Source organism: Felis catus, chromosome B3 (assembly GCF_018350175.1).
Source record: "Felis catus isolate Fca126 chromosome B3, F.catus_Fca126_mat1.0, whole genome shotgun sequence".
NCBI classification, from domain to species: Eukaryota; Metazoa; Chordata; class Mammalia; order Carnivora; family Felidae; genus Felis; species Felis catus.
This window is the reverse complement of record NC_058373.1, coordinates 111,611,585-111,631,398: the sequence shown is the minus strand read 5'-3', so window position 1 is coordinate 111,631,398 and position 19,814 is coordinate 111,611,585. Positions and strand designations below refer to the sequence as shown.

Sequence of the window (19,814 nt, the reverse complement as noted above, 5' to 3'; positions counted from 1 at the left end):
TTCCAATCAACATGCTGCAAAATATTTGATGGCAGGTAAAAATTTAAGGTGTGAGGGCAGACATAAATAAAGCAGTGAACAGAATGGGGAGACCAGATATTATGCCCATATGTTATCAACTGATTTTCGACAAAACACCAAGACAATTCAATGGAGAAAGGCAAATTTTTTAACAGATAAAGCTGGACTGACTAGATATACAGAAAACAATGAATCTCAAACTTTACCTCATACTGTACACAAAAATTAATATGAGTGGGATCACAGACATAAACCTAAAAGCCAAACCAATAAAGCTTCTGGAAGAAAACATAAAATAATATCTCTGTGACTTTAGGATAGGCAAAGATTTCTTATGATAAAAAAGCACTAACTTTTATAGTACTTGAAAAAAAATTGATAAACTGGACTTAAGCAAAATTAAAAATTTTTGATCTTCAAAAGACACTGTTAAGAAAATGAAAAGGCAACCCACAGACTGAGAGAAAATTCTTACATATCATGTTTCTGATCAAAAATCTGTATCAGAAACACACATATACATACACACATTCCTTCTGTAAACTGAAAATAAAAACATAAACAACCAAATTTTAAAAATTAATAAGACTCAGATAAGGGTGTTGGTTACATTACCAAAACTCACTGAATTATACATTTAAGATCTGTTTCTTTCACCATAAATTAATTTTACCTCACATTAATAAGTACATGGAAAAGTCAAATTTAAAAAAACCATTCCCAGATTTACAGAGGTTGAAACTGTATTTGTCTGGTAATTATTATTTTAGAGTAGGAGTCGGCAAACTTTTTTTATAAAAAGCCAGACAGTAAATATTTTAGGCTTTGCAGGCCATATGGTCTCTGCTGCAACTATTCAACTCTGTCACTGTAATATGAAAGCATCCATAGACATGATGTTTACAAACGGGCATGGGTGTGTTCGAGTAAAACTATTTACCAAAATAGGTGGTGAGCTAAGTTTGGCTGAGGACTACAGTTTGCCTGCCCCTTTTTTAGAGCATAAGATTTTATTTGTAACACACTGCCACAGAGATCTCTGTAGCTTTACCATATTCCACCACCTCCCAGATAATAAGGCCAGTAAAAGTATCTTTTAACATACGGTAAGATGTGAAAACCTTTGATAAGCACTGCCTTAGAGAAATACATATGCACAAGGAGACATGCACAAAGATATTCATTAATCATTGTTTATAGTGGGAAAAACCTGAAATAATTTAAACGTCCATCAATGAGGACAATTTGTGAATACACAAATCATGACACATACATACAATAAAATACAGTAGGAATGAACTAAATGTTCACTTATTAACACATGTATAATATAAGTGGGTATGTTTAAGATGGCGACTCATGACAAGCCATAAAGTAACCTTTTTTTAAAATTCCAGTATAGTTAACATACAGCATTTTATTAGTTTCAGGTGTATAATATAGTAATTCAACACTTGCATACATCACCTACTGCTCGTGACAAGTGCACTCCTTAATCCCCATCACTTATCTCACCCATTCCCCATCCACCTCCCTTCTGGCAACCATCAGTTTGTTTTATATAGTTAAGAGACTGTTTTTCGGTTTGTGCATGTCTCTCTCTCTCTTTTTCCTTTGCTTATTTGTTTTCTTTCTTAAATTTCCCGTATGAGTGAAATCATACGGTATTTGTCTTTCTCTGACTTATTTGGCTTTCAGTATTATACTGTCTAGCTCCATCCATGTTGTTGCAAATAGCAAGATTTCATTCTTTTTATGGGTGAATAAGTCTCCACTTGTGTATACATGCACAAGGAGACATGCACAAAGATATCGGATATCCATTAATCATTGTTTACAACGGGAAACACTTGAAATAATACACATACACACACACACACACACACACACACACACACACACATCTTCTGTATGCATTCATCTATCACGGGCATGTGGGCTGCTTCCATAATTTGGCTATTATAAATAATGCTGCAGTAAACACAGGGGTGCACATATCCCTTTGAATTAGTGTTTTTGTATTTATTGGATAAATACCCTGGAGTGTGATTACTGGATAGTGGGTAGTTCTATTTTTAACTTTTTGAGGAATTTCCATGCTGATTTCCACAGTGGCTGTGCCAGTTTGCATTCCCACCAACAGTGCAAGAGGTTCCTTTTTCTCCAATTCCTTGCTAAGAATTCTTGTTGTTCCTACCATAAGATAATCTTTCCTCTGAAACAGAAATACCACATTACTTTTAAAATGTAGAAATCATACTCTTCAAAGGCTATCTTATCCTCTAAACTCAATCCAGGTACTAATGGCTAGACATTTCCAAAAGATGCACATGGAATGCTCTACAGATTCTAACATCTCAATGTGGGTGGACCCATGGTTCATATTGGACATAATCTTCAAAAGGGGGGACACAGAGTACAATGTCTACTTTTGCCAATCCTATTATTGGATATTCTGAATTGCATGGATTAAGACTGGCCAGAGGTAGAAGCAGAAGCAGCTATGAAATCAGCCAATTCCCGAATTTCATTTGTCCCACTATCCAGTTTCAGTGGATATAGCAAGGTGGGCAGTGGCAACAGAAAAAGGAAAATACTGGTAATGAACCCTTTTATCAACAGCTTTTTTCATCATGCCTCAAAATCCCACTGGAGTGTTTTAGGGTAGTCCATTCCTAGCCACAGTCTAGACATATAATAAAAATAACTTCAAATAAGGTATTTAATATCCCGAAACTAGAGAGCATAGGAACATGCTACAGTACTTCAATACAATGTTTTGGGTTCGTAACCTAAACATAATCTCTGCTGGTCTGGCACATCTAGTTCCATCTAGTCAACAGACAGACAGGTAAGGTACCAGAGGGATGGTCAGTCCAAGACCCTTATTTTTATGTATTTCCAATAATCAGATCCTTATGATTTGCTCAATTCCATTGCCATTGTTTTGAAAAACCTTCTTCACCAAAGTCTACCTCCACTTTTAGGCAAGTTACCTGAAAATTAACACCTTGGGTATGTTCAGATTCTTAAGCATTAATTTTGACACAGCTCCCACACAAAAGAACCTTTACAGAAATCTTCTTTCTCTTAGTATTACCTAAATATTAGAGCTCCAAGACAGTATGTTTTATTCCAAGTCCCCTTCTTGCCTCCCAAAATCATCATCCTATCAGCTTACACAGCTAAAGAACTGAAGACTAACTGCTTTGTCAGGACAGTTTTCTAATTGGGGTCAGTGCTCTAGCTAAGAAGGAGATTTAGTCCTCCAAAATTAAGGGGAATTGGTCAGGTTTCCTTGACAGGATATTGCTGGTGCTCAATCAGTTTAGACATTGGGATTTTACTGGAGAATCTCAGTAAAATCTGAGTAGGGAATGGTCCTCATGTGGGCTGGGGAACTAAACCTGGATTTCCATGGAGGATGAGCAAAGGGGATGGTTATCTTTCCTTTGTCTCTCTATCATAATTTACCTCTTCTGTTTTCACTTACACTTCTGAATGAGCTTCACAAAAAGCCACTGAGTACTTTTTTTTTTTTTAAGAGAGAGAGAGAGTACACACGAGAGGGGAAGAGTGGCAGAGGAAGAGGGAGAGGGAGAAAGAGACAGAGACAGAGACAGAGAAAGGGAGGAAGGGAGAAGGAGAGGGAGAGGGAGAGGGAGAGGGAGAGGGAGAGGGAGAGGGAGAGGGAGAGGGAGAGGGAGAGGGAGAGGGAGAGGGAGAGAGAGAGAAAGAATCCTAAGCAGATCCCATGCTAAGTGTGCAGCCCGACACAGGGCTTGATCCCACAACCCTAGGATCATGTCCTGAGCTGAAATCAAGAGTCAGATGTCAACTGACTCAGCCACCCAGGTGTTCTGCATTGAGTACTTCTAAGTTTCATTAATTTGGTTGTTAAAAGTTTCTCAAAAGAAGCCCTTGCTAAAATCCCATGACCGAATTATGTTATTTTATTATTTTGCTCTGTTCCTATAAAGCTAAAGTGCTAATAAAAACACACATGGTGGTTTAAACTATATATAAAGCACTGTCAAATACATTATCACTTTGAATCCTCATAATTCCATAAGGTACATTGAACAGATATTAAGAAAGGTTGTGGGACACTAAAGTCACACGGTTAGTAACTCCTGATTCCCAATCGATAACACTGACCTGCCCTTAAAGACTATGCCTTTCCTTATTCTTTAAAGGCTTAAATTATGCTCCCAGTGATGCCTTTAATTCCTTTGGCCAGAAACAATTTCTCTATCCTCTGATGACCTACAGAACTTTGTATCTCCCTTATGACACTTAGCATATCCTACCTCTGTTACATTTACAGATCTATAGGTCTTAGCATACTCAATACACATTCTTGAAGGGCAGGACTGGGTCTTATTTATCTTTATATCTCCTACAGCATCTAGAAACACTCAACGGTTCACTTGATGTCTAGTGTACCACCTTATTTACGTGGGTGATCCATGGTCAGAAACTTCATTATAAAAATATTATAAATATAAACATATATTTATACCTAATTATATTTATACCTAAATAAATATGCAGTATTTGTGTAACAGTTGTACTTTAAAAAATGTAAGATGGATGTATGATTTTTAATCAAGAATTATAATAATCCTAATTATAATATTATGTCTTTTGGGAAAATCATTTTGACTTATAGCATTACTATCTGCAATTTCTTGCTTCTAGGGAATATAATCTGCATTGTTTAAAGGCTACTTATATTAGTAGATTAAACTTTAATTGAATGAAAAGGAGTATCTCTTTTGGAAAAGGTAGGGAACTCAGACCTAATCCTTTTCAATACTGTCAGGAATATTTTTATTCCTTGCTTTCTGGGAAGCTAAATAGGAGGAAAAATACTGATCTCTAAAGTATCAGCTAGGGATGTTTATAATTCTGTAATCTGCTTCTGACCTTCTGCTAAAGATAAGGAAAATGTGTGAGAAGGAAAATCTATTATTTAAATTACATATGCATAAAATACATTTTATAGTGTTACCTAATGTATAAACTTCTACTGAGCCTTCTTACTCAGCAACATCCTTTTGGAGGGAAGAAAAAGGATATATATCATTGCACTAAAGATCAGGGACTATTATCTTTTCCTATTCCATGGATTACCATATTATTTATACAAACATGAGGAAGAAAGATAAGAAATTCTAGATTTATATCATACACAGAACTCTTGCATATAAAACTAACCAAAAGAGCTAGGAGGCATTCTTAACTTTCTTTAGCATTTCAACAGTTATCTTATTTGCAGAACCATTCTAAACTTGAATGTGATCTACATGTTTTAAACACATAGAACTCTTATCCAAATGCTACTAAAAGACTTCATTCTTCCTTTTATATACTTTGCTGTGTGGATCCAAAGCCAAATGTGACAGAGCCTCAAAGACTTACATAGGTGTGCCTCAGAAAAACAGAAAAATCCAAACATTTGAAAGAGGAAGGAAGGAAGGGAGGGAGGAAGGAAGGAAGGAATGAAAAACAAGTGATGAATCAGGGGACTACTAGATCATATTAGGAGAAAGATTCTTTCCTTTAGGAAAGGATTTCCTTTGGGAATCCTTTAAAAAGCTCCACTAAAATGTTTAAAACATCACTTGCTTTATAATAATTCAATTTATAGCAAATCTTGAAGAAACACACTTGTAACATAAAGGTGTATCAGTATTTACAAAAACACTGATAATTTCTGAGTCAGGTATCATGGCCACGTGGCCCAGACATCCCATAGGAAATAAGAGCACCTGGATTCTATTTCTAGTTCTAGCAACCTTGGATACGTTCTAACTAGACTTAAGGGATTTTCAAAAACTTTGCCAATGAAACTGTTTCCACTCCACAATGACTCTGATGCTAATTATGTATTGTTACTTCTAAATCATACCGCTTTCTATCTGTGAACTCATTCTGCCAGAACCTTGTCTAAAAAGGCCAGAATATATCGCTAAAAAGATTCATTCTTAGTGATAAACCATTTTTAAAAAAAACAAAATCTACGATTTGGCAAAAGTGCTTCACACAGCTTGCAGGGTAACAGATTTGGACCAGGATGCAGGAGAGGTGGGTTTGATTTGTTTCTTTTGTTGCATTTACTGTGCTCTGATAAAGTGCTTGGCATTGTGTAAATAACCCAGAACATCTAAGCCCTACTGCCCTCTGGAGTCTCCCCGTAAAGATAAAATAAGCTAAAAATTCAAATAGAATTTGAATGGTGCTTCTTAAAGTTTTCCACCAAAATGCTCCCGATAGCAGAGGAGAGTAAACTTAGATACTATTAAGAATATGAAGCCTGGCCTAAACCAATGGGCTAAAGTTTGATCAAATTTTTCATTTCACTCCATTACATATCCTGTTTGTTTTATTATCTGAAAATAATTTAACTTATATGCCAGCAAATAAAATTGTATCAATTTTCAGGAAAATGTGCCACATTTATCCTGGCAGTTTATAAACCTCTGACTCACTTTCCCCAGGTTTACATGTAACTCAATTTGAGAAGCACTTGTAGGATAAACTTGGAAATAAATATCTACGTGGGCTCACCCTGGGCAAGGCTGTTGTGTGGATAAAGCTTCAGCTCTCTAATCCTGTATTTCTGTATTTCATAACTATAAATGATATATCAAAGACTTCTTTTTCTGCCCTTAAGTGGGAAGCTGAAGATAAAGGAAATGTCACAGTGAAAAGGAGTTTGAGTTCTACTGAGACATACATATAATCTAACTGGTATTTTACACTGCTGAAACAAAGATCTTTCTTTCTTTTATGAACCATGAATAACAAAAAAAAAAAAAGTCATACAGTTGAAACTAAAGTCCTGATGCACCTGCAATGATACTTGTTTAGGTCAGGTAATTCTCAGAGGAGTCGGATGCAGGGCAGAGAGACCCATCAGAATCTTGAAGCCTGGACAGCTAGCTTTTCAACTATGTATGGCACCAACTCACTCTCCAAGCCATTCTCCCTGTACCACCATCTCTTAGCCCCAAACTCAACCAGTTTAAAAGCCACTAACTACTGTTAGCCACTGTTATAGGTGGGAGTAAATCTTCTATCTGAGGTGTATTGGTATAGAAAAAATATTGAGATGAGGGTAAGGTAGCTTCGGGGGAGAATCTTTGGTCCAGAATTTTATTATGATAAATAGTGGGTTTACTAAGCACAGAGATATTTTAATGTCTAGATGTTATTCTCAGAAGCTCTTTCTCCTCTCTCAATCTCTTTCAACTTTTTCATTTAATTCTACAATTTTAAAAAGGAAAAAACTATATGAAGCTCCTATAAAGGCTTAATTTTCATCTTACAGTAAAAAGATAACTTTCCTGTTGTTGCAAGTTATAATCTAACAATATATTCCATTATCATGTTTGTATTTTAAAATCTGGGGACCAAACATACACAATGAAAATAAACTGTATATGAAAATCATCTTAATACCTGTTATGGTTTTATCATTTCCCCTTGTGATTACAGCCTATAAAAGTTGATAGGGAGGTAGGTATTGAGTATCATGAGCTTTTCATAGAGCTAAACTGAAGTTCAGAAGCTACAATTAATTGCCGACGTTCAGAAAGCTAAAAATAACAGAAGTGAGATCTGATATGGTCAAACTCACAGTCCAGGATCTTTTCCTCTTCATCACATTACCTAATCAGAGAAATCAAAATGTTTTTTGCAGCATAAGGGATCTAAAATATTATTTTCACTTATTTGGAGTTTCTATTAATCAATCATCAAAGGTTGAAAATATTACTGTAAAAATGCCACATAGAAGCATATCCATAGTCTATTTTAATAGGTACATTATGCTTATGGACTCTTAACCACTTCATTATTTTATCAGTGTCAACATGAGATTAGCTGTTATTAAGGATACCCCGGCTGGACCATTTAGATAATTCTAATAGACATCTTAGTACTTTTATAAAAGTTAAAAATATTAGTTTCACAGGAAAATTTGAAGTATAATTTAATTTGTGCTTTGCTTGCTAAAGATTTTCCTTTTGATATAATGAGAGATATTTGCTTAAAGACTTTAATGGTAGAACTACCATGTTGATCCAGCAATCCCACTTCTGGGTATGTATCTGAAGGAAATGAAATCACTGCCACAAAGAGATACATGCACCCTCATGTTCACTGCAGCATTATTCACAAAAGCCAAAACACAGAAACAACCTACATGTCCACCAATGGATGAATGGATAAAGAAAATACACACACATACACGAATATTATTCAGCCATGAGAAAGAAGGAAATACCAGCATTTGTGATAACATGAATGGGCCTTGAGGACATTATGCTAAGTGACAATAAGTCAGAGAGAGACAAACACTGTATGATCTCATTTGTATGTGGAATCTAAAAAAACCGAACTCACAGAAACAGAGAACAGACAGGTATTTGCCAGAGGTGGGGAAGGGTAGGGATGGAGGGAAAGTGTGAAGGAGGTCAAACTTCCAATTAAAAGATAAATTAGTTCTGGGGATATAACGTACACCATGGTGACTATAGTTAACAATACTATACTGTATATTTGAGAGTGGCCAAAAGAATAAATCTTAAAAGTCCTTATCACAAGAAAAAAAATGTAAGTGAAGTGATGGATATTAACTAAATTTACTGTATTAACTATATTTTATATCAAATATACTTATATCAAATTATAGGTTGTATACCTTACACTAATACGATATTATGAGTTATATCTCAATAAAACTGGAAAAATAATTTGATCAACCAAGCTAGAAGACTGAATTACCCTTCTATTCTTTGCATATAAAATGATAATGCAAAATTGTTATCATATAGAAATTACCCTATTTTTAAGTGCAGGGAAAATAGCATTATAGAAGTGTTTTAGATAGTTAATTAATCAAAATATTATGTTGGTTTTTTCTGAGTTTTATGAGTTTGTAGTGTTTGTCAGCTTTAAAAATTTTACCAAGTGTAAACCCTAAAAAATATTAAAAATGAAACCATAATTTTTTAATTAAAAAAGGAGCCAAGAAAACGAGAAAGAATGAAATATGGTCTTTTGTAGCAACGTGGATGGAACTGGAGAGTGTTATGCTAAGTGAAATAAGTCATACAGAGAAAAGACAGATACCATATGTTTTCACTCTTATGTGGATCCTGAGAAACTTGACAGAAGACCATGGGGGAGGGGAAGGAAAAAAAAAAGTTAGAGAGGGAGGGAGCCAAAGCGTAAGAGACTCTTAAAAACTGAGAACAAACTGAGGGTTGATGGGGGGTGGGAGGGAGGGGAGGGTGGGTGATGGGTATTGAGGAGGGCACCTGTTGGGATGAGCACTGGGTGTTGCATGGAAACCAATTAGACAATAAATTTCATATTAAAAACCAATAAATAAATAAAAATAAAAATTGTACCTAAAAAAAACAAAAAAAACAAAACTTTAGTCTCTCAATCATCAAACTCTATGATGAACTACTTCTAGTTCTCCCACTGACTCCATGCTCTCTCACCTCTTTTCACATGTTGTGCCCACTAACAGAAAATTCTTCTACCACATCTCTACCTGGCTGACTCATACTCATACTTTGGGCCTGAGCTTAAAAGTCACCTCCTCCAGGGGTGCCTGGATGGCTCAGTAGGTCTGACTTCAACTCAGGTCATGACCTGTGGTTTGTGACTTTGAGCCCCACATCAGGCTCTCTCTACTGTCAGCACAGAGCCCACTTTGGATCCTCTGTCCACCTCTCTCTGCTCCCCCCAACCCCAACTTGTACTCGCTCTCTCAAAAATGTATAAACATTAAAAAATAAATAAATAAATAAATAAATAAATAAATAAATAAATAAATAAATAAATTCTTCCAGAATAATCCCAAATATGTGTTAGGTAAGTGCTTCAGAGTCCTATCAACTTACCTGTATCATAACATATTTTAAGGGTCCATTCAGCTGCCTGCCTTTCCCCCTAGGCTGCCCCTGACAGGGCAGGGACTATGTGTGTCTTCTTCACATAGTCCAGCATGGTGCCTGGCACACAGCAGGTGCTTTTCCTAAATTACTTTTATTTTAAGATTGCCTTCATATAAGAATGACAAATAAAACTCTTTGAACAAAACCTTTTTGAAATGAGGTATGGAGAGAAGGTAACCACCCAGTTTAGATAACTATATATTGCAAATGGCAATATACCTGAAGATGTACTTAAATCAGGCATCTCTAGGGCATTAAATTTTACCATATTTAGAAACTTTTTTGTTTACTAGTCATTATTTTCATTTAAAAGAAAATTTTCTAATTCGATTTACCAAATTAAGTCAGTTCAACTTATTACATATTTATTAAGACAGTGGGAAAAGACAAGAGAAAGAAATATAAAACAGCCAAAGTGCTTCAACTACTAATCTGAATAAATGTTTAATATTTAGAATGGAAAAACCAGTAGAGAACTAAGTTTAAATGGTTGAGGTTCTTTGTTGCTAAATATCTATTCAAGAGTATTTATATCAACTAGATAAGCATTTTAGAAGCTGGTCATCATAATAGCCTAAAATAGTGAATATATATTTAAAAAAATCAGTAATTGTTGAAAGATACTTCAAACCATTAAACACCAAGATTCCATTCTGAATTATCATAAGGAATCTATTTAGAAGAGTCATGCAGTCAGTTCAGGTTTAGGAAATATCTTGTGATACAGAAAAATAAACTGACCCTTTTATCAGCAACTTTAGAATAGACACAACATCCATAGGTGATGGGAAAGATCATTATTATTATTTTTAACTGGAAGCATAATTTTGAATATTTTGCTTCACTTAGCCAAATCACTATAAAGAATATGGTTTCCTAAATAATGAAGGGAAAAAAAAAACAATTCAACCTACAACAAGGTATGATTTAGCTATTGAAATGATCAGATGTGCATACTAATTTCTGTACTGGTGACAGATTTCAATAGAAACAACTAAATTCCACCTGCAGGCACATCATGTCAAGTGTGTATAAACAATAATAATTTCATGGCAATGGTGCCTGGGGAAATATCCCAAGATTCTTTATACAAGTCACTACAATAACAGATGTAGTAGTTGATTTATGGCTAACTAAAGAACTAAAGTTAAAGAGCTTATTAAAATTCATTCTGTTTCCTCTAATTCTAAAAACAGGTTAGTTTTTCCAAAAGGTACATATACAGATAACGTATATAAACAGAAACGGAAGTGGATGGCTACCACAGCTTTCATAAAAATAAAATATTCTAAGCCCAAACATAAATCTCTTCCTTCTTTTAGATACAAGATTAGCATCTAAATTATTTTAGCTACAATGAGTTCTGCAGGCATATTGAAAATAATCACTAGTTTAATTAATTAAAGGTGTCCAACAGGCACAGTTTAATTTGCGAGCAGAAAGAAAAATATATGATTTTATACAATACCTGTAGTGATAAAGGAAAGACCTATTAATTAAAATTATAATTCTGTGCTACCATGATAAAATGACTTCTTTAAAATCAGGGACTGCAAATGATTGAGAAGAAAATACCACTGATAACTCTTAAGTACTGGAAATTATATAGAAGGTTTGGAAAAAGTTACAGGATACCGGGTAGTAAATAAAATCGGTAATTTTATTTCGTTCCTTGGCATTCAGCACAGTCTCTGTGCCTGTCATTGTTCCAATGGGTAAGGTGTTTGGCCAGAGTTTACTGGGAAGGTGTAGACCGAGGGCAGGTGGAAGTCAATGTGCCAACCATAGTTCTGTCATTTATAAGCTGCATGATAAATCAACCACCTGGTATCTACTAGGCCTTAGAATCACATAAATTAAAGAAGAATGATTTCTAGAACCTGTTTAACTATAACTTTAAGCAATTATGCAGGTTTCAAATTCAAGCCTCTTTAACCTTCACATCTTGTAGTTGCTACTACAGCCTACAAAATGCATGAGAAAGGATTAAATCAAATAACTAGTTGTAGCTTCTAGGCAAGGCCAAGCTATACATTAAATTTGGTAAGACGAGTGAGGCCAACTTTTTCTTTCCTATTAACTGACTACCATCCCCAAAGTTGCCTCTCCCTAGAAACAGTTAAACACAAGAACCTTGCCCTACTCTGGCTCTGTACTTTCACAAAGAGGCTTGATATTAAACTAAGTTCCCCAAATGAAAAAGTTAGCCACAATGAGTCTGACAGAACCGCTTTTCCTGTATATTCCTAACCTTGATTATCTAATCTGTTTGCACTAGCTGTGAACTACAGACCAGATCAATGGAAGATGTAACCTCAAAATTAAAGATCAGCTAAGGTTCTAGATTAACAGGTTCACTTTAAAACTTGGTGTTACAAAGAAAAAGTATGTTGATACATACAATAAGGCTCCTAAATCATCCTAAGAAAGACAAAACTCACATCACAAAAGAATGCTTTAAATTCATATAGAACCTTTTATAGAGCAACTTAAAGCATTTTATAAAAATTACCCAATGAATTTTCCTGCACTTCTGTGAAGAGTCAGGTTATCTGATATTTTCCAACAGGTAAAAAGAAACAAAGGAACTAAAGTCACTCACTTTGCCAACGACAAAGCTTCTTATTCTACATCTAGTGTGTTAAACTTGTGAAAAAAGATGCTCAGCTTCATGAGAAATTATATTAACAGAGATGCCTCAGCCGTTTGAAAAAATGTTGACTTCCCACAAGATGAAACTGCAGAGACCGTGTATTGTCTTCCTAGCATTTCACCTACTCACTTAGTTCAGTATCTGCCACACTGTAGGTACTCAACTGTATATTTATCCAATGAATAAAGGCTATTAACGATAACTAATAATTACTAGAGTTCATCTATCAAGCATTATGGTTAAGTGCATTACATACATTATTTTGCTTACTCCTACCAACAGCTCAAAGAGGTAAGTAAATTATTACCTCTCACTGTACTGATGAGAGAACTAAGTCTAGTAACTTGCCCAAGATTACAAACTCATAAAGCAAGGATTTTAACAAAAGGTAGCCCAACTTTAGACCTTGTTTAAAAATCATCATTGCAGAAAGAATAGTAGATCAGCAGTGAGAAACTCTATATTCTACTTCCTCTATTACTAAATTCTTAGAGATAAAGAAAAATTTCTTGATGATCTTTATACCTCTTATAATGTCTAGCATAGTACCTTACATTAACTGTTTCTTGAATAAAATGAAAATTACATAAGCAAATTAGGTTTCATTGTCCTCTACTGTAAAATGGATAAAAAGGTACCTGCATGGTCTGTCTCAGTGTGATCCCTGGACCCGCAAACTCTGTTTGAAATACAAATTCTCAGCACCCCCAGACCTACTTAATAAGAAGACAGTGTCTTAACAAGTCTTCCAGGTGATTCTCATGCATGCAGAAGATTTTCATGTATCGACCTACCTTATTACATAATTATGAGTATCAAATTAGATAATTACGTGTATCAATTAAGTTCAGTAATGTGAAAGTACTCTAAAAAGTGAAAGGTGTATCATCATTAAAAGAGTAAATTTCATTCCTTAAAAAAACTTAGTGGTTTTGCTAAGTCCAGATAAAAATGAACATCAGAAATTAAACAGGTCATAAAGCACTTTTTAAATAAAATATCATTCTAGACTTTACCTTAGTTATGTTGAGCAGTCATAGATCCAGAGAAAAAGATGACCACGAGCCATAAAGCTGTGCCTAGAAATCTGATAATTTGGAACATGGCAGTTCAACCCAGAGATGTGAAATACTGCACAGGCTTCTTACCTGACCAGTGTCCAGTGGAGGTGCCAGATCTGTCTGTGCAGGTCTCACTCACAGGTCTAAACACAGTTTCCCATCCACCAGTAGCATAGCGCCAATTCTGAGATTCCAAGATGAGTGTTCGCTGAGTGCCATATGCAATCATGAAGCAGTAGACCACATGATGGAGTTGACAGCCATAGCCACAGCCTTTGTTGATATTACATACTAGCTTCTTGGCTTTGCTGCAGTCCTTGGGATTCTATCAGGGAGAAAGACAAAGATGCAGGGAAAAGGCAAAGGTGAAGAGAGGTCATCTTCTCTTCATAAGAGACAAGTGTCAAAAATCATATATAAGCCAAGACTGACCCAGTGTATCCTACTAAGCAAAGAATCTAGCTTTAAGGATTAAATTTCAAAGCATCCGCTGAACGTTTATTTTAGAGAGATGGCAGGGGAAACAAGAACAGTTGCTTAAGAAACATCGCTAAACAGATATGAAATTACGCAGCTACATTAAAAAAGTAATCTTTCACTTCTCCATCACTCAGAACATGCAAGTGTGATCATCTCCAAATTCAAAGTTGCATACATTGATGAGCTCATTATGAAAGAAGTAAAATAACTTATTTATGCCAGCTGTACTTCAGCACACTGAGCTTACCTTCCCACGTGAAACTTAAATCATTTCAAATGAAAAACTATAATTTACCTATTAATTCCACTTATCTCCACAGAGTTCTAGATATCACAAACAAAATGTACTTTTTCATTATGGAAGTGAAACCAATGAATAAAAAAAAATATGAGTTCAACAATTATAAAATATCAGTTACAAAACTTGTTTTTTTTCAACTAATAATGATAGCTACTAGTAATTTTCACAATAAAATGTAGAATATGTTCTACATTGGCTGTCTTGAGGCTGTGTTATAGTAGCTTTTTAATCTCTGAAGTATAATTAACATACAGTGTAATGTTAGTTTCAGGTGTACAACATAATGATTTAACAATTCTTTACTCAGTGCTCATCATAAGTGTAGTCACCATCTGTCACCAAACAACGTTATTATAGTATTATTAACTATATTCCCTATGTGTACTGTTCATCTCTGTGACTATTTTAGAAATGGAAGTTTGTACCTCTTAATCCCCTTTATCTATTTCACCCATATGCCCACCCATTGTTATGCCAATTTTTAATCAGGAGGTCCTTTTTTTCTATGTGTATACCTTGCTATAAGATGAACAGTAAGTAGTTAAAACACTTAATATTATCTAACAGTGGGTGCAATAGGGTTAGTTAATGAGAGACATCTTTTTTATTATAAAGCTTCAACTCTGCTGTAATTCGTATGGGCTACTGTTAAATATCCCGAGGCATCTTAGTTCTTCAAATAAAATTTTGTTTTGACAAGGACTTTAACCAAGAAGTTTAAAGCTGTTCTGTCTGCAAGAAGTTTAAGTTGTTCTGTCTATGAGGTAAGAGTATGGATGGGTGCCTTGAGGAACAGCAACTTTTCTCCCACAAATAAGCAAAGTAACCAGTTCTCAATTTATATGAGCCTTGAAAAAAGGCAGTCGCCAAACCACAAGTCTACAGCTGTTTTCCAAGGATATCATCTGTTCTGTCAAGCAGAGCCCTAGAAACAAAAGCTAGGAAGGTGAAGGTATAAAATGACTCTGAAGGAAAAGCTGAGAAGGGAAAATGCAGCACAGTTACTTTCAGAAGAGGTATCTTTTACATTCAAATGTGTCACTGAGGCTGATCTTTTTAGATCAAAATATAACCTATAGCATCAAGAGCCTTCTGAAGAGTTAGAACCCTTAGAAGTCTGAGAAAATCCAGATAAAATTCAGCAAGCTTTGGTCAGTACAGTTTCCCAAATCAAGTACCAGAGTTGCTGATTCTTTTCACTTAAGACTTTTCTACTTAAGACTCCAGTTTTAGCCACAAGAGATTTGAGAGGAAGAAAAGGATAGGTGATATGTTATTGAGAGACCAATATCATTTACTTTCTATCCAATATTATATAAGGATCCTGGGAATAAGGAACATTCTCAAAATGATCCGCAGCTTTGTTATTAATTCAATAGTTTATCAGCAGGGCAAATAAAGAACATAACATTTGTCAGATATTTCGTGATTTTAAGAAATACAGCACATGAGGGGCACCTGGGTGTCTCAGTCGGTTAAGCGGCCGACTTCGGCTCAGGTCATGATCTCGCGGTCCGTGAGTTCGAGCCCCGCGTCAGGCTCTGTGCTGACGACTCAGAGCCTGGAGCCTGTTTCGGATTCTGTGTCTCCCCCTCTCTGACCCTTCCCCGCTCATGCTCTCTCTCTGTCTCAAAAATAAATAAACGTTAAAAAAAAATTTTAAAAAAAAGAAATACAGCACGTGAATATTTCTAAAATTCTTATGAATGAAAAAGAAAATATCCTTTATATATTTTTCAGTAGACTTTTTCTTTTAGAATAGTTTTTCAATATACACAATTATTGTAAAGATAGTACAGATATGCCATATACCTCACATGTAATATACCTGATTACAGCTTACATTAATCTTCATATTTTTAAGGAAAAAAAAAGAGTGAAGGAATAGAATAATTAAACGTTTGAAACTATAGACTTTTTTTTTTAATAAAAAGAAGACATATCTGCATTTAAGACACAGATTAAGGAATCTGTGTTTCCTGAGTCTAATTAGAATGCAATGCTTCAAGCATAAGAACCGAGTCCTAAGAGAAAGACATGAACAGTTTATGAAATGAAGTTTCATTCAAGAGTGTTAATGTGCCTTAACCCAAGCTAAATTGAGACTGTATTAAATCTTTCTGTTAAGTCATAGGTAATATGTAGAAAGGAAAGGAATCCACTATGTTTGGTTCTGGAATGAGTAATCATGAGTAATCAATGGAAGACTCCAAGGCTAGCAATAAGAGAAGAGAAAATGAATGATCAGAATGAGAACAGTAAATAAAACACTGAAGAAGTTCAGAGCCACAGCCCAATTTTTTACAAAAATATTTAAAAGTGTGAAAAATTCAAAAGATCTTGCTCATAAAAAGGCAGAGAGACAGTGAGAAATAGAAAAAAAAAACAAAAACAAACCTATGTGTGTCTAACACAAGATTAGGCTCACCAGAATAAATATCTAGAATAAACAAGCAGATGTTAATAAAGGAAACAAAGCAACAATTCTGAGATGGGCAGGGATTTATTCAGATGGAAAGAAACCCTACTCAGGAACCCCTTAGCTGACCTAAGTCTTTGTTATCCACCACTGCTACAGAGGAGCACAAATAGAGATTTATAGGAGTCTATAAAAGGGAATCAGAGCTGTTGTCACACACACATGGGCATGCATATATATGTATGCATAATCTTCAAATTTCTTACCAAATAGCCTTTGTCAATTGCACTGATCCTGGTTTTATACTTTCTGTCTGCAAAAGGCTTGAAGGTATGTCTCATCCATTAGCAAGAATATACAGAAGGGCTTCCTTACCAAAAGCAGCTTTAATTATGCTGACACTTTAACAGTAGTTATTTCTGATGATAAAACCTGTTTTTCAATTGTTTCTAGTGTGCCTAATGCACTTTCTTCTATATTTCTCTACCAGTTATTCAAGAATGCAGGCATATTGCTTTGTTCTGTATGGTGATTCTTGTGATCTTTCCCCTTCAGTGATCTTTCCCCTACATTGTCCACTCACCACACACACACACACACACACACACACACACACACACACACAGACACCCCACATGTGTGTGCGCAGAATATGATACACTTCCAGCAGGAGTGCCACTAGGAAGTACTTCTCATTTGGGACTAGAAGATTGGGAAATACAGATTGAAAATACCTCCTCCCTAAGTCCCTTGGGAGAGGGTCTCACTCACTTCTCCCTCTTTCTGCCTTGAGTATCACTCACTGATCGCGTACAGGTGAACTTTTGTTCATTAAATAAATATCTATTAAGCACTTAATATTTACAACAAAATTTGGGAGATAACAATCCAATAGAATAAGAAATTCATCTTGCAAATGATGATGATTATTCAAGTTTTAGAAATAGGAGGTAAATTTGCCAAAATTACTTGAAACAACATACTTTAGTTAAAGACCTTTGCATAGAGAAGTTTAAGATAAAATTTTGTTCTAATTCGGGTTCTGTTATGAATTAAATTGTGTGATTGTGCTTCATTTTGTTAATTTAAAATTATGACAAAAATTACCTCCCTCCACAATCTCTTTCTGCTCACCCATCCTTCCTTCTCAGAGATACTATGAAACTAAATGACATGGTATATGCTCACAGCTAATTCAAACATACTAACTCATTTATTCTCATAATCTCAAGATACATTGTTTCACACTGGATAAATGCAGTATTTTTGCATGTAATGCTGCAAGGTGGCCCAAACATGGACCTTTAAAAGCTAACAATATTATGTAACATTCTTACAGTTATAATTCTACAGCAAAGCTATTACATATAAATTAAGAAATAAGGACTTAAGATAAAATAGGGTTCTTCTGTATTCAGTTTCCTTTTCTTCAGTTTTTTTTTTAACACTATCTGAGGCATTTCTTCTGACACTGTTAATTTCTAAGAATGACCCTAGATGACCAGAAGTGAAAGCCCTATTTGTTCTCATTATCCTATAAATCAAAATTGAGAAGTATATATTAAAATCAATATGCCTCCAAGATGGTATATTAAGAGAAGCAGTGTCTCTTAAACCTAAATGATTATTAATTCACTAAAGGCATCATCATATGCTAAAATATTCTAGTCTCTTTTACTTTGGTTAAAATATGAAAATTGTTACTATTGAACATATTTCAAATTCAGAACCAGTGTAATTTCTACTTTGCTAAAAAGAATTTTAAATCAACTAGTAAACCACAGTTATTCTTATATTATGTAGGCACTGCTAAGATTTAGAAGTTTCCACTGCCTTCATTTAGTAAATTAGTAGTAATTGTGAATTAATGATGTAACATTACAAAATAGTACTGATTCTGTGGCTTTTAAATTAAATCACCGATGAAGCCTTTTGCCACAACTATTTAGATTTCCAATACACACAAGCAAAAGACTCTTCAGAGGAAACTTTTCCAGCTACCATGTAATTTTCCTCACTTATCTGTCTATATTTACTACCGACCAAAGGCATTGCAGAAAAAAGGCTAAATTAACAACAAACAAAAATTAGTCAATATAAACTGGACATCGTATCTCCAGAAATCTCTCACAAAGAGTAAATGTTCAATAACTATTAGTTCAATTGAATTGCATGTAGGGAGACAAAGGTGATGTCAAGCCAACAGTGACAAAAATATATTGGTGGCAATGAAGCCAGAATTTAGAATTCAGCTCTCCCTATCTATTGTTCAATACTCTTATCCATCCTCTCATGATGTCTTTAATACAAAATTCAACAAGAAGTGCAGGCTTAGAGCACTTACCTGGTCACTCCCCTAGCCTTGTGGATGTATGTATACTAGACAAATAAAAACTGTATATATTTAAAGTATACAAACAAGTTGATATATATACATATATATATACACACATACATATATATATACACATACATACATACACACTATGTAATGATTACCACAATCAAATTAAGATATCCATCACTTCACATAGTTACAATTTACTTTTTCGTGGGGAGAACTCTTGAAATCAACTCTCTTAGCAAATTTCAGGTATGTAATACCAGTATTATTAATTATAGTCACCATACTGTACATTAGATCTCTAGAACTTACTCATCCCACATTAAGTGAACCTTCGTACCCTTTGATCAACATCTCATTTCCCACATCTCCTTTCTCCTGGTAATTCCTATACTACTCTCTACTTTTATGAGTTTGACTTTTTTAGATTGTACATATGAGATCATGCAATATTTGTCTTTCTGTGTCTTATTCACTTAGCATAATATCCTTCAGGTTTATTATCTTGCAAAAGCAGGTTTTATTATTTTCGTGGCTGAAGAACATTCCATTGTGTGT

At 34.8% G+C, this 19,814-nt stretch overlaps 1 protein-coding gene across 17 annotated transcripts in view; it reads right to left on the bottom strand.

Moving 5' to 3' along the window:
* The window catches only part of FUT8 (fucosyltransferase 8), a 312,310-nt gene that overhangs the window by 46,434 nt on the left and 246,062 nt on the right, over nt 1-19,814 (bottom strand). For all 17 annotated transcript variants that reach the window (XM_045060078.1, XM_011283275.3, XM_045060082.1 and 14 more), the window contains one exon: nt 13,800-14,037. In XM_045060078.1, the coding sequence (XP_044916013.1) occupies nt 13,800-14,037 (238 nt within the window). The remainder of the gene's footprint in view (nt 1-13,799; nt 14,038-19,814) is intronic.